The sequence below is a fragment of the Rhododendron vialii genome, chromosome 8a (genome assembly GCF_030253575.1).
Source record: "Rhododendron vialii isolate Sample 1 chromosome 8a, ASM3025357v1".
Classification (NCBI taxonomy): Eukaryota; Viridiplantae; Streptophyta; class Magnoliopsida; order Ericales; family Ericaceae; genus Rhododendron; species Rhododendron vialii.
The window spans coordinates 7950249-7966237 of NC_080564.1; the positions used below are offsets into that span (position 1 = coordinate 7950249).

The following is a 15989-nucleotide window of genomic DNA, read 5'->3' on the forward strand; positions in this document are numbered from 1 at the left end:
AACTCCATTACCAAGCTCAAACTCCAAGGATTTATGTGGGAGGTTGCAACAGCAACCTGTATAAAATCAATATTTTTTTCGCTCATAAGTACAATTTCAACCATCAAAACACTTTGCAAGCTGCTACCATTGTTATGTTTGTTTCCTCATCCATATCTGTGCGTGTAACAATGAAAGTCGATCGAGCTACTTTTCAGAGCCAGGTGCGTGGGGATCTTAATCCTGGAAATTATATGAAGTTTAGGAATGGATAATAAAAATAGTGTGTCAAAATGAATAAAATCATTCTCTTTCTATTTTTCTACCCTTTTTCATGGTGAAACATGCACTCTTAATAATCACAATCAAATGGAGAGGAAAACATAAAAAACTAAAGTAAGAAGTCAACACTTGGATTTTTTTAATTAGATAAAAAAAAAAAAAAGCATGTTCAAAAGTATGAAAACTAATGGGCTATGAGCACCTCTTGAGCAAATACCAATTTAACTTAGACCTTCTCGTTCAGCCAACCAACAAAATCTTCCTCTTCAAATAAAGGGATATCTTTTTGCACGATGGAGTGCAACCAACTAATTAAGAAAGAACAAATATGAGAAGCTCCAAACCACAAAATGGGGAGACTGAGCTGTTAACCCTGTAACAATGATTGTAATATGATTAGAGTTCCAAAAAAAGATTGAGAAAATGAGGAAAAGGTGGCAATATTAGAGTTCCAAGAAAAAAAACTTTACGATAGAGTAGTCGATTTTAAATCCATAGGGAACTTTAGACAAAAAGAACCCCTAAAACAATACCTTTGTGATCTTGAAACACAGAGTTCCTGATAACCTTTGTGCTCGTTTGTTGGCCTAATACATTGTTCATAAGAAAAGAAAATTAATCAGGTCTTCCAAAAAAAAATTAATTAGTAAAATATTGAAAAACAAAGGAAAAGAGAAGTAGAAAGGAACAAAAAATAAGTGCAAGTTGCTCTCTATGCAAAAAAAAAAAAAAAAAAAACCTTACTAACCATAACCATGGATATCAGAACAGAACCAATGGGAGGAAAGGGGCGTGTTGGACAGAGAGTTGCAAACAAATCAAAATCATTCCATGTTTAAGGGTTTGTAAACAAATCAGAAACTCTTAGGTTATTAGAGAAACGTTTTGCATATAACATAGATTCCTTTTCGGTTTGATTTGTTCCTTGTTAATAGCAAATAAAGTTTTGCTTTCCATGGTAACGTACTGTAAGCTGGAATAGGAATTTTCTTTTTTTATGTGTGTGAATGTCTTTGTTTTGGAATGGTTACCTATTTAGTTCTCACTCTTTTCTTAAGTTAATTGAAAACGTGTGTATGACTTGGATTGCTGAAAAATTGATACCGAGAAATGCAATCGAGAGAATTAAAGAACACTTGCGTTTTAATGTCCATAAATGTGATGTTTTTTAAACTTGAAATTTGAAAATCTTAATTGGGATCTAAATTAACATAAAAGGAATTTTTTTTTGGCTGTTACGTGAAAGGAAATTAGAAAGGTCAACTTACTCATTACTACCGTAAATGTTTTATTAGGTTTCATTCATTCCACAAAATATAAATCATGCCTTAATTAAAAGGATCCCTTCAAAAAAATTTCCAGCTTTGAGACAATTATCCCATAAATTATGGTAATATTAGAATACCATAATTGATTAGGATATTTCAATTCAAATGAGCCCTTTTAGTGGTCTTGAAGTTTCTAATATTTACCAAAATGCCATGTTTATTAGGAAGGATGAAGATAAATCTGGACCATCAAATTTGTTTATATGGGTAGATAAATTTTGGACAGGAATCTGAATCGTTGAGAAAGAATATTCTGTAAGATACTCGTCCTGTTTTATAATATAGATATAGATATAGATAATCAAAATAAAGCACCCACAAACACACACGCACACACAGAGTTTCCCCAATTTCAGACTCCAAATATGAGAAAGTAACTACGTATGTGTTTGGCCATCTAGGCGGAGGGGGAGGAGTGGTTGCAGCGATTGCGGCGACGGCGAACTGGGAGGCGGTGAGGGGTGGTGGAGAGTGTGGGCATGAGAGACTCGCGGGCGGAGATGGAGAGGTTTGAAGAGGGTGGTGTCGCGGTGGTGTTCTCCTGGAGGATTTGGGATTTTTTTTTTTTAAACAAATTTGGGGATTTATGTATATACTTGTACGTATGTATAGATGTAGAGAAGAGAAAGGGTAATAATGTCCCTTACTTTTAGATGAGAGGGCATGTGAGTTGCATGTGATCATTTTCCATCCATTTCTTAACAGATGGCAAACGGAAGTGCCATTTCTATTAGTTTGAGGGGGTTTAGTGCTAAAGAAATTAGTTAGAGTAGGTAAAGTGTCCGTGAGACATAGTTAGAAGGGGTTAACTATAATTTACCCTTTTTTCACAAAATAGTAGTACTAATAGAAAAGCAGATAATAGTTTCCAAATAAGATACTCCCTCTGTCCCGATTAAATTTGTCAGCCCTCTGTCCCAATTAAATTTGTCTGCTTTTGGCTTTCAAGTGTTCCAAATTTTTTGTCCATTTGACTTTATTTTTTGTCAAGATAATTGGATGTTCGGTCCAGCTTACTCGCACTTCGACTAATTATAGGGTCCTGAAGGAAACAACTGAGCATATGTTTGGCCTCTATGAAAATGGAACATATGATCTCAAAGAAGAGCACTTATTGCTTTGTTACAACCACTTGACCAAATTCTTGGGAGTAAAATGATTTTCCTTTTTTATTGGTATAAAGTAACTTTTTAAAAAAATTGAAGAGAAATTTAACGTTCTTTTTAGATGTAATCATTTTATTTCCCAAAATAATTGAATTTCTGAAATCGGACAGATAAATTGAGATGGAGAGTGCCAAATCAGCACTTTCAAAATAGTCACTGAGCATTTGATAGGGCAACCACGACAGCTAATGTCAAATTTGGATTTCTATCCGAATGCTCACGTGTTACTTTTTCTGTAATTTGGAATCACCATTGACGATAGAGGATGAAGATGACGTGATTCCTACCAAGAGATGTGATTCCTTTTTGCCACTCTCTTTTTTTTTCAATATTTCTTCAACATTATGAGAATCTAAAAAAATATCCCATTTAAGTTAAAACAAATTTAACTTTTCTGATGCAAAACACTAGATATCAACAAGTTCTTTTAGTAAAAACATTAATATTCTTTTTTAAGTTCTCCTTTTTTAAAACGTAGTAGTTCATCTTAATTTGTAATTTTCTTTTTAATTTATGTCATCTTTTAAATATCCTATAAATTACTTAGAATGAATGGCCTAGAAAGACCGTTGTTCCAACTCTAAGGTTTGGCCTAATAGTCAAGACTAGAAATTTAAGAGATTGTTTCCTCCTAAGGTCTCATATTTGAAATTTCTTAGGTACTACCAGTTCTTTTGGGCTGGTCTATATAGAGTTTTGCCCTTACTTTAATTGGGACTCCCGCAAGCGGACGGTGGGATTCGTTCTCCGAGACTAGTCGAAGTGCACGAAAATTGACCGAAACACAATTATAAAAAAGAAAAGAAAAGACGGTTTTTTCCCTGCATCACAATCCATGAGTTGTGTTGTCAAGATCCGTGAAGCTGTGTGAGTGAGGCAACATGACCTAAACTCCAATGCTTAACGGACCATTCAGGTGGAAGGAATTTTCAAATTACTCAGTGAGAGAAAGACCGGCAGCCTAGGGTGAGAAAGAAAATCTGATTCAGATCTGGGGAGAGGGGCCTCCGCCTATCTCACCCTCCTCCCCCCCGCTCCCCACCCCTGCCCTCCTCGCCTCTCCTCTCTCTCTTCGCCGTGTTCTCCATGACCACCAGGTTTCGGGCGGTGGCTCGTTAGGGACGGCGAGGGCTCCTCAGGCTCCGCCGGCTTGTTCCTCTTCCATCGTCTCCAGATCTGTTGCTCCTGGTCCGGCTGACGAGCGTAATAAGGTGTGCAGTTGGTGCATGGGTTTTTCATTTTTCTTCTGCTTTTTTCGTTTTTTTTTTCTTTTCTACCGGCAGGTTTCCCCCGTCCGGTTCTGTACCAGTCTGGACGTTCCAAATTTGGTGGGTGTTGGTGGTGGGCAAATAACCCGGCACCTATTGAGGATTGGTCCGGTATTGGTTGTTTTTTTGTGTCTCTGGATGTTTGTTTTGGGGCTGGTGGGTTCGGTGGTGGTGTTGGGGTTGGTGGAGGTCCGGTGGTATTTGTTTGGGCGGTGCAGCAGTTTTGACTAGAAGAAATCTGGTATTCGGTCGCCGTGGTCCGGTGGTATTCGATTCTCATCCTATTCAGGCCGGTGACTATTGTGGTTTTGTCCATGAGACCCGTTAGCTTTTAGTTGTTTTGTTGTTGTTTTGCTCTCAGATATCAGCGAATCTTAATTGTAGGGCTTTGTTACCTAGACCGAGATTGGTTCTTACGTACCAGTGTTATTGCGGGGCCTCCTTCGGCAGTAAGTGCCTGAGATCGACGTTTAGGTTTCTTTGATTCTTTCATGTATCTGTTCTGAAATCTGTTTGCCCGATAGGCTTGTGACGAATGAATTGACGATTAAAAAAAAAAAAAATTGGTCCATTCGGGTAGTAGTATAACATTTTTGACAATTCAAACCTACTCGTATTTTGTAAGGCGAAATAACATTTTGCCCTTAAGCATAACCTTTTTTCCACTTAACCCCTTAATAAATTTGACTTACAATTTTGTCCGTTGAGTTTTCAATGACTCTCAATGTTACGAAAATTATAAAACTGGCAGACTGAAGGTAAACCAAACCAGGACCAAACCAGTGATTTGGTTTGGTTTCTAGAGGTAACCGATTTGGCCCAAATTGATTTCAAGCCAATCCCAAATAAAGGTTGATTCGATCCGATTTTCCATCATCCAATCCGAAATAAATTGGACCGAACCGAATATATTTTTATAAAAAAAAAGTATAGATAGAGTTCCTATTAATTTACACTACACATGCACCACCATGACATTATCATTAATCACCCACCCACCAAATCATTGTGACATTGTTCCTCTAGATTGCTTAGTACTCATTAGCCCATCAACAATCAACATCAAATCTTAATAGTTGTCTAAAGCATGCAATATTTTCGGAATACGTTTGCATAATTTGTCTCACAATTTTTGAAGGCTGAGAAAAGAGAGGTAAAGAAAAAGGGGATGTTGGATTTGTGTTCGTATTATTTGAGAGCGTTTGGACTAAATTAATTTTGTTACAGCCAATCGATATTATTTTACTTTTAGTTACTCTTTCCAATTTTCGTCATAATTTTTGCATTATATCGTTTGTCTCGACAAGAAAAATAAACAAATATAGACAAAATTTTAAAAAGTTCACTAAAATGGAAAAAAGTTTAAAAAATATTATAGGCGTACTTTAGAGTTTAGAGGGAAAAGAAAAAAAAATGTGTTGTCAAATTATAAAGATTATGGGCATACTTTAGGGGATAGTTTGCAATCACCCATTGAGTGGTCCCTACATTATGCATCTGATTTTGACAAATTAAATTCCTTCTAAGATTCTGATCCTCTGTTGTAGTGTACTGTAATTGATTTAGCCAAAAAAAACTCGGAGGTGATGCTGCCAAGCATCACTGCCAAACTTGTGTCGAGTGGTCAATAAAGCCGTTTATGTCGATAATCGACGGCTTAACTCTTGATCCAACAATTTACGATTCAAAATACTCCCCTTTAAGTTCGTTAAAACAAGTAAGGAGGAAATCTTCCCTATAAAACTAACCCCAAAATTCATTGGCACGAAGACTTGGTAAAACATTACTCTACTAGAGAGAGGGAGCGAGAGAGAGAGAGAGCGAACATTTGATGGCCAACCGTTTTGTCTCTCCAAAAAAACTCCTCCAAACAGCCCGCCTCCGCTCTCTCTCCACCCGCCCCCTCAACTCCGCCGCCCCCTCCTCCCTCACCGCCGCCTCCCCCCTCACCTTAGAAGAAAAACCCATCACCACCACCACCACCACCACAACCACCCGTTTCACCACCACCTCTTCAAACTCGATCATCAATCTTGATGACACCAAGTCCCTCTTCTCGTCCGTCTCCACCACGAAGCTCCTCCGGTCGGTGATCAACCTCCACGCGGCCGCCGTCGAGCCTATGGTCGATCTGGGCATGTGGGTTATGAACTCCAAGCTCATGGATACGGGTTTGCTGCGCGGGGTGATCAGGCACACGTTTTTCGAGCACTTTTGCGCCGGTGAGAACCCAGCCGAGGCGTGCAGGAAAGTGAGCGAGATTTCGGATTCTGGGCTCAGAGGGATGCTGGTTTACGCGTTGGAACATGCGGGTGATAACGAGTCGTGTGATCGGAATCTGGATGGGTTTCTTCGGACGGTTGAAGCCGCGAAATCGCTGCCCCGATCTTCTGTAAGATTCGTTTGATTTGACAACTAAGGCACAAAATGAAAAACTGTATTCCCTCAACAGAAAGGCAGAAAAGGGAGAGTTGAATTTCATCTTGTGTTTTATTGGCTTGTCACTTTCTCTGTTTTCTCTCTGTTTCTGCTTTCGTTACAGTCTCCGTTGAAGAAAAATCTTGCTTTTAATTTGTTTTTTTTGGGTTTTTTTATGGAAGGAAAGAAATAAAACAAAGCAGGGTCTGGAGTCAACTAGAATATATGATCCATGTGTTCTTGATCAGGGGGAAAAAAATCATTTCATTATTGATTGTTGTGGAATTAATCGGCCCAAGAAACACACTACAATCACTCGAAGAATATATGATCCATGTGTTTTGTCTTCCATACGTTCTTCTTCATTTTCGTATTCCTAATGTTTGTTTCCATGTGATCAGATATAAAATTCCTGTGGACAGGTAAGCTGTGTGATAGTGAAGATCACTGCAATTTGCCCCATTGGTTTGCTCAAAAGAGTAAGTGATCTACTGAGATGGGAATACAAAAATGAATCTTTCCAACTTCCATGGAAGCTCAACACCCTTCCGATTTTCTCCGATTCCAGCCCATTTTATCACACACCAAGAAAACCAGACCCTTTAACCCAAGACGAAGAGCAAGACCTCTACTTAGGCCATCAGAGACTGCAAGAACTTTGTGAAAAATGCTTAGAAGCCAATGTCTCTTTATCAATCGATGCAGAGGACACCTCCGTTCAACCCTCGATCGATTACTTCACTTATTCAGCCGCAATCAGGTACAACAAGGACGATAACCCTATCGTTTACGGGACGATTCAATCTTATTTGAAAGATGCCAAGGAAAGATTGCACTTGGCTTCAAGTGCCGCGGAGAAAATGGGAGTGCCTATGGGGTTTAAGTTGGTTAGGGGAGCTTATATGTCTAGTGAAAGGAAACTAGCTTCTTCTTTGGGAGTTGAGTCCCCTATCCACAACACTATTGATCAAACACATGCATGTTTCAATGACTGTGCCACTTTCATGCTTGAGAAGACAGCGAATGGCTCCGGTGCTGTTGTTCTTGCAACCCACAATTTAGAATCTGGTAAAAAATGTTCTCCGATTTTTGTTTTCGTTTTCTTGAAATTGAATCCCTCGTTTTCGCGGAAAGGCGTTTTGGGTTTTTGGTTTAATGTATGAGGTGTTGCGGTGGATAGGAACCAAGGCAGCAGAGAAAGCGCGAGAACTGGGGATCGAAAAGGAAAAACAGAAGCTTCAATTTGCTCAGCTGTATGGAATGGCTGATACACTTTCCTTTGGCCTGAGAAATGCTGGGTTCCAAGTTAGCAAGTATATGCCTTTCGGACCTGTGGAGCTAGTTATGCCTTACCTTCTTAGGAGAGCTGAAGAAAATAGAGGGCTCTTATCTGCATCCACACTTGACAGACAACTCTTGAGGTAAACTTGCAGCCCGTTTGGAACTTGAGGAAAATGAGCGAAAACTTTGAGGAAAATTTACCTTGCTTAATTCTTCATTTTGCTATTTTCCTCCGCTTCCTCTCAAATCAAACGATAAAAATTAACTTTTCCTTTCCTTTCCTTTCTTTTCTTTTCCATAGGGGATCGGATTTTCAAACGTTATATGTTTATATTTCTTCTGGTTACAGGAAGGAGTTGCAGAGGAGACTGAAAGCTGCAATTCTTTAAGGTGTGAAATTGGTGAGAAGGCGATTAGTTTCAAACAACCACCAAGCTGGAAACTCGATCAGCATTACATGGAGAAATAAGAACTAGCTTTGGGTCTTTTGTGGGTTCTCTCATTGTGTTTGTGGGGGATTATTGCTCACCAAAGGGATACTTGGAACATTGTTTCCAGTATCATTTGAATGCCAAGCAACAAGTTAACATGGATTTCAGCCTTCCATTATTTCCAAGCTGATGATATATCAGTGTGTTTGTTTATAACTTGAACTTGAATGGAAGAAGGAGGATCCGTGTGTTGTTGTGATGAATAAAATCTCTTTGTACATGCATGCCGTTTGGAGTTCTTGAATTTTCCGATGTTCGTTAAGAAAAAGAAGAAGAAGGATATAGCCTGCTCCAAAAAATGGGAAAAGATTTTTTCATGTGACCCTCGTATGTGACGCAAAATAAAACTCACTAGGAATTCATCTAACGATCTGAGCCTTTCATTTTGTAGATCCGATGCCCAAATTGGCTGTAATCTCTTTGTACAAGCCGTTTGGAGTGATTGAATTTTCCTATGTTCATTAAGAAAAAGAAGAAAAAGCAAGGATACATGTAGTCAGTTCCAAATAATGTTAAAAAAGATTCTCTCGTGTAACCCTCATGCGACGCAAAATAACATTCATTAATCAGGAGTTCATCTGATAATCTGAGTCGTTCACTTTATAGATCCGAATGATTTTTTTCCCACAAAAGATCCCATTGTATTTACAGATCCCGATATATCTATCATGCAAAAAAAGTTAGACTGATCAAACATCAACAAAAACTTGATCGAATCATATTATTGTCAGAGCAATTATTTTTCCTTCACATGGATATCGTGGTCCGATATAATTACATATCTATGCCTCTAAAATAAACGACTTTGAGAGTCCGTCAAAATGATAGGATCTCGATTGCCAGACGATATGGACACAAACCAGATACCATGCCATCGCACGTTTTATATATAATATTAAATAAAGACTAGTACAAAACTATTGATGGAAGATACAAGCATGGTATGGCGCTATTGGGGCCCACCAACTCTATCCTTTGGAAGTCGTGTTTATTTTTAATTGGTGGGGTGGGTTTTATATCGAAGACGTAAACGCAGAATGAAAAATTAAAAGATTGAATCAAGCACATAAAATTATTCGATTGAGACGCGTTTATACATTACGGAGCCACTCAAAAAAAATATTTTTATAATTTAGTCAACTGCAATTACGTATGGTCTTTTCCTGAACATGCACGGGCTTTTTCCTCTGTTAAATCACCATTACAAGTTAATACTATGATTAAGATGTTATATATGCCGTTTAAAAAATTGATTAAGATGTTAACAGTTTACTACCAGTAAGTTGTTGAAGGTGGCAGTATTGTATCATTGCAAAGACAAAAAGGCGGAGTTAAGTTGGATGAGAGCCATGAGGGCATAATTGCCTTTTCGACATTTGAGATTGGAAATTACAAAACCAAAACAAGTAGGAGTTGAGTTTTGTTCGCCCTCCACTTAAGAGGGTGAACATTACCTTCTTTCTTAATTCCTATTGATTGAAATGACGTGGATTCCACCACAAAGTGATGTCATGCTTACAAAAAAATGTATTGCAGGAGTGAGACCTACACCATTTTAACTAGTATAGTGTACTAGATCAACACTCCTGTTTCCCTCGACCCAAACACTTTGGTGACCACATTTAGGTAATTATGTGATGTGTCATTATTGTATTGGCGGTGGTGTAATTATTTACACTGACGCTCTTGCATTGGTAGAATGTGCCTCATTTTTATGTAATGAACATATTCTATTAATACAAGGGTGACACATCACGTAAAATTTAAAATGGCGTACCCAAATGTGATCACCATATATAAAGTCAGTATTGATCTCGAAGTATTGATTTGTCATCGATGAATCCAAATGACACGGAGCTTGGAGAGCAAGTCATGGACCAGCAGCACTGGGCTAGCTAGCAGCCGACATTGGGTGTCAATCTAGTACTACCCAATTCATGTCTGGAAATTGACAGGAACCAACCAGATTCCCAAATCATCTACTTTTTGAACCATTTTGGATTCAAGAGTACTACAGGATTCCACTCTGTATTTGATAAGCAGAATGATCGGTCTATTACTAACCCGAAAAAATCAATCTCATTGTCCACTAGTGGCAAGTCCAACTAAAACGGGACCGAAATCCCCTGTCCGACTCCAATCTGGACAGGGGCCTGTCCCACTCCTCTCTGCCGTTGATTTCGCAAATCAACGGTTGAGATGTGCCGAACACTTTTTATTTCAAAACGATGTCGTTTTTGCTTGACACATTTTAACCGTTGATTTGCGAGATCAACGGCCGAGACAAGTGATATAATTCCCTGTCCGAATTGAGGTCGGAAGCGGGACATGGGTCCCTAAAACGGAGCAAAGGCTTGTATGAAATGACCAACACAGGAATTTATAGCACTCAGGTGTGGGTCTAGCTCCTGAAAGTTTTCAGAAACCCTGATTTCTAGGTGACTACCACTGCCTAGATTCCACTCTTTAGCCAACCTCTTTTTTACTTGTGGAACGTGATGTGAGCACCTTAATTAGAAACTGAGAGAAAAAGGGGAAATCCAAGTGAAATCATCACCCCGTCCACATAAACGGAATCCAATCTTTAATTCTTAGGGAAGTCTGTCGAATAATTTTTCTTTTACAACTAGAACATCAGAAGATTGATAATTTAGTTAAATTGTTAATCTTATAGTATAGTTTAGGGGTTGAGAATTGAGATCCTCTTCAAATACTGTTTCGGATAGTTCATTTTTTCCTCGCACTGTAATATATTCTAATTCGTAAGATTATCATTTCGGGGTTCACATTTGTAAGACAACCCAATAACTATCACAAACAGTTATTGGAGAGGATTCGGATCCAAAACAAAATTAAAAAGAAGCATAATACGTCTTCTAACAGCAGTAGACCAACGACCTAACCTAAGGAGTTGACCACATGGTATGAGAATTCAAAATTTGCTTCTTCCTAAAATATCTCGTTCGAAATCTCTCAAGTTCTTCTATCAACTTTTTTAGGCCCAGCTATACAGAGCACTTTCTCCAGTCATATGTGAGGCCCTCGCTAGTAGACTTTAAGTTTATAGTCTCCTAGTAATTAGAGTTGCGTGTAAGTTTTCAAGAGCTGGTGATAGAAAAATAAGAAGGGTACCATAGAGAGAGAGAGAGAGGGGTTGCCCAGAAACAGCAACACCTGATGGCCAACCGTTTTGTCTCTCCAAAAAAACTCCTCAAAACTAGCCTCCGCCCTCTCAACTCCGCCTCTCCCTCCTCCATCACCGCCGTCTCTCCCCTCAACTTAGACGAAAAACCCACCAGCCCCTTGTCAAACTCAATCATCAATCTTGATGACACCAAGTCCCTCTTCTCCTCCCACTCCACCACAAAGCTCCTCCGGTCGGCTATCAACCTCCATGCGGCCGCGGCCGACCCGGCGGTCGATCTAGGCACGTGGGTCATGAACTCTAAGCTCATGGACACGGGTTTGCTGCGCGGGGTGATTCGGCACACGTTCTTTGAACAATTTTGCGCTGGTGAGAACCCGGCCGAGGCGTGCAGGAAAGTCGGCGAGATTTGGGATTCTGGGCTTAGAGGGATGCTGAATTACGCGTTGGAACATGCGGGTGATAACGAGTCGTGTGATCGGAATTTGGATGGGTTTCTTCGGACGGTTGAAGCCGCGAAATCGCTCCCTCCATCTTCTGTAAGTTTCCTTTGATTTGTAACCGTTGCCCTAGGAGGCCAACGCCCCAATATCTATAATCTGCATCTCAATATTTTCTCCTTTCCTTGGAGTGATTACTTCCCGTGGCAAAGCCAGAATTTTGAACTGGAGTTTAGCTCACAGAGATACAAATTTTTTATCGAAATATATACTTATTATATCATAATTTTCAATACATTATATTTATATATTAAAATGATTCTAGCCTAATGTAATTAAAATATATCATTCATTTTGAATTTTTTTCCTTAAACTACTTCAACTGTCACGTATTTATTTTTTATGTAAGAAAGAAATGAGAATTTAAAATAACCGATTTTTTATCAAATCAAACCAAAATTATTAAGATTATAAGTAGTTATATACGAATAATTCTCAATTATATTCAAATTCAAGTGTGTGTGTATATATATAGAATAAAATTTTTAAATCTCAGACGCTCGAGGAGCCGGTGTTGCTCAGCCCCTTCTCCTCACCCAAAAAATTACTCCTTCCGTCCCGATTTGTTTGTCTCCTTTTTGACTTTTTGAGAGCATTTAACCTCTCAAAGAATTGGCTATAATTTTCAATTCATAATATTTTTAATATGCAATATGGATCTTGTTTGATAGATCTCAATTAATTTTATTATACAAAATCTTCAAAATCATAAAAAAATTATAAAATGTAATATATAAGTATATTTTTGAAAGACACGTATTTCGACAATTGGACAAACAAATTGGGACGGAGGGAGTATTTAACTAGTAGAGTACGGACTTCAGGTTGGTGTTGTGCAGTGAGGTGTACAGTACCGTGCTGCGCACCTCCCAGCCGTCGAATCGTGCATTTGACGGCTCGGATCTCACATCGACAACCAACGATCAAAAGCCGTTCATTACCGAGATGAGATCGAGCCGTCGGATGCACGATCCGACGGCTCGGAGGTGCACACTTCGGGTTGGTGCTGTGCAATGAGGTGCATACCTCCGAACCGTCGGATCATGTATTTGACAACTCAGATCTCATCTTGGCAACCAACGATAGAGAGCCGTTTATTGCCGAGATGAGATGCGAGCCATCGGATGCACGATCCGACGGCTCGGAGGTGAGTAGCACGGTACTACGCACACCACTTCACAGTACCATCCCCAAATTGGTAGAGTGCATGACTAATGTTTGTTTCTATTTGATCAAAGATGAAGTTCCTGTGAACAGGTAAGCTGTGTGGTAGTGAAGGTCACAGCAATTTGCCCCGTTGGTTTGCTCAAGAGAGTAAGCGATCTCCTGAGATGGGAATACAAAAATGAATCTTTCCAACTTCCATGGAAGCTCGACACTCTTCCGATTTTCTCCGATTCAAGCCCATTTTATCACACACCAAGAAAGCCAGACCCTTTAACACCAGAAGAAGAGCAAAACCTCTGCTTAGCCCATCAAAGACTGCAAAAAGTTTGCGAGAAATGCTTAGAAGCCAATGTCCCCATGGTAATTGATGCAGAGGACACCTGTGTTCAACCCTCGATCGATTACTTCACATATTCCACCGCAATCAGGTACAACAAGGACGATAACTCTATCGTTTACGGGACGATTCAATCTTATTTGAAAGATGCCAGAGAAAGATTGCACTTGGCTTCAAGTGCCGCGGAGAAAATGGGAGTGCCGATGGGGTTTAAGTTGGTGAGGGGAGCTTATATGTCTAGTGAAAGGAAACTAGCTGCTTCTTTGGGAGTGGAGTCCCCTATCCACGACACTATTGATCAAACACATGCAAGTTTTAATGACTGTGCCTTTTTCATGCTTGACAAGGCCGCGAATGGCTCAGGCGCTGTCGTTCTTGCAACCCACAATTTCGAATCAGGTAAAATGTGTTTTTCCAACTTTTGTTTTCTTTTTCTTGAAATCGGATTCTTTTATGTGTGAAAAGACATCGTGAGTTTTTGGTTCTAAAACACGAGGTGTTGTGGGGGATAGGAACCAAGGCAGCAGCGAAAGCGCGAGAACTGGGAATCGAAAAGGAAAAACAGAAGCTTCAATTCGCTCAGCTGTACGGAATGGCTGATGCACTTTCCTTTGGCCTGAGAAATGCTGGGTTCCAAGTTAGCAAGTACATGCCTTTTGGTCCTGTGGAGCTAGTTATGCCTTACCTTCTTAGGAGGGCTGAAGAAAACAAGGGGCTCTTATCTGCATCCACCCTTGACAGACAACTCCTGAGGTAAACTTTGTTTTTTTTTGGTAAAAAAGGTTAACTTAGTTTATGGGAAAAGTTTTGCAAACCTTGATGTTCTTCATAGCATTGTGTACATTATTTTACATCAATTACACTAATATTTTTGAGTGCCACCTCCGACCTAAAAACCTGGTTCCGCCATTTTTCATTGGAGGATGGATTTTCAAACGTTGTACGCTCATATTTCTTCTGGTTACAGGAAGGAGTTGAAAAGGAGACTGAAAGCTGCAATTGTTTGAGGTTTGAAATCGAAGGCGATTAGTTTCAAGGAACCAGCAAGCTGGAAACTTGATCAGTATTGTTACAAGTATAAATAAGAACAAGCCTCTGTGTAATGCTGTGATGAAATCTCTTTGTACATGCCCGTTTGGAGTTATGAATGGATTTTTCGATTTTCAAAATAAAGAAGAAGAAGAAGAAGAAGGATCGTTGTAGCCGGTTCCAAATACTGAGAAGATTTCTCTCATATGATCTTTATGTGACACAAAATAAAACTCATTACGATTTCATCTAATGATTCGAATTGTTTATTTTGTAAATCCATCATATTATCCAAAAAAGATCCTGATGTGTGTATCATCCCAAAAACGATAAAGTCAATCAAACATCGGCAAAAACATGGTCGAATGATATTATTATCAGAGTTATTATTTTTCGGTCACATGGATGTCAAAGTCCGATATAAATACATATCGATACCTATACAATAAACGACTTGAATGACATAACAGAAACAAATTGATCTCATTTCGCATAACGTGGGACAGACATATTATAGTCCCCCAAATGATTGGATCTTGATTGCCAAACAATATGGACAAAAACCAGATCCCATTACCATCGCACGGTTTAAACAATTACAAAGCCATTTGAATCATTTTGATAAGAGGTACAAGCATAGATGGTATGGCTATTGGGGCACCAACCCCTTTGGAATTCGTGTTTATTATGACTCTAGCTTTAATAATGCAATTCTTCTGTTGAATGGATAGCTGCTGATAATTGGATAATGTCTAATCAAATATATCCTCACCATCACAGAATGGGCTTTCCCAACATTACAGTATGGGATTTGCTAGTGGTGCCACACATGACTCGTGTGGTTGCGACAGCGACGGATTCAGAAATTTTCTATAAAGAGGTCACCCCTTTAGGACCAGCCATATGTGTTTAAAAGCCGTAAGTGAACTCACATCAATTTGTAGATTTAATTCGAAAATGAGTATATGTGTATATCATTTATTTATTTTTTGTTAGTGTTAGATAATTTTGAGCTCGTAGAAATAATCAAAAACTGTAAAATATTAAAGAAAAACATGTACGTAATTTTATTTTTTTTTAGTTTTACGTAGAACATATAGATATATTAATTGATTTGTGTAGCAAATAATATCATTGTAAATGACCTTGTGGTACCAATGATGCATAAGTTCATTTTACTGTGGGTGTCTTGACATACTAAAAATTTGTGTAAGAGGTGTTTTTTTTACCCATTGACAAACCAAAAATGGGAAACATTGGGGCCTAATGAGGAAGCACAGTGCCTCACCACCAGAACAACCGTGAAGCTTTACAAAATTTCGGGGATATTTATAGAGAATAAATTCTTTACACCGCCAGTGTAAACATTTATTTCCTCCAAATTAATTGCATTGCGCCACATCGCCATATTTATTAATCGGGACCACTATTTTGACACGTGTCGCAATGCAATTAATTTTCATACTTTTAGTTTTAAGTGGCAGCAGCCCAGGGGCGGATCAGTGTAGCACTCACGTAACCCCCCAAAAATAGGGCCCCAAAGGAGGGTCCCCAAAATCGGGAAAGTAGTTTTATACAGTACTTTATAAATACGAGAA

The 15989-nt window shown here is 39.0% G+C and overlaps 2 protein-coding genes across 3 annotated transcripts; both read left to right on the forward strand.

Annotated features, from left to right (window-relative positions):
• Window positions 1–5767: 5767 nt before the first annotated feature.
• On the forward strand, window positions 5768–8437 carry LOC131335062 (proline dehydrogenase 2, mitochondrial-like). Of its 2 annotated transcripts, none has more exons than XM_058370238.1 (4): window positions 5768–6415; window positions 6864–7509; window positions 7622–7862; window positions 8072–8437. In XM_058370238.1, the coding sequence occupies exons 1-4, from the start codon at window positions 5855–5857 to the stop codon at window positions 8109–8111; spliced, it is 1488 nt and encodes a 495-aa protein (XP_058226221.1). In that variant the 5' UTR covers window positions 5768–5854; the 3' UTR covers window positions 8112–8437. The 2 variants fall into 2 exon arrangements, with proteins under 2 accessions (XP_058226221.1, XP_058226220.1); XM_058370237.1 differs by having other exon boundaries at window positions 5788–6415; window positions 8024–8437.
• Window positions 8438–11299: 2862 nt separating this feature from the next.
• On the forward strand, window positions 11300–14644 carry LOC131335063 (proline dehydrogenase 2, mitochondrial-like). Its single transcript, XM_058370239.1, has 4 exons — window positions 11300–11897; window positions 13116–13761; window positions 13875–14115; window positions 14330–14644. The coding sequence occupies exons 1-4, from the start codon at window positions 11391–11393 to the stop codon at window positions 14367–14369; spliced, it is 1434 nt and encodes a 477-aa protein (XP_058226222.1). The 5' UTR covers window positions 11300–11390; the 3' UTR covers window positions 14370–14644.
• The last annotated feature ends 1345 nt before the right edge of the window (window positions 14645–15989 follow it).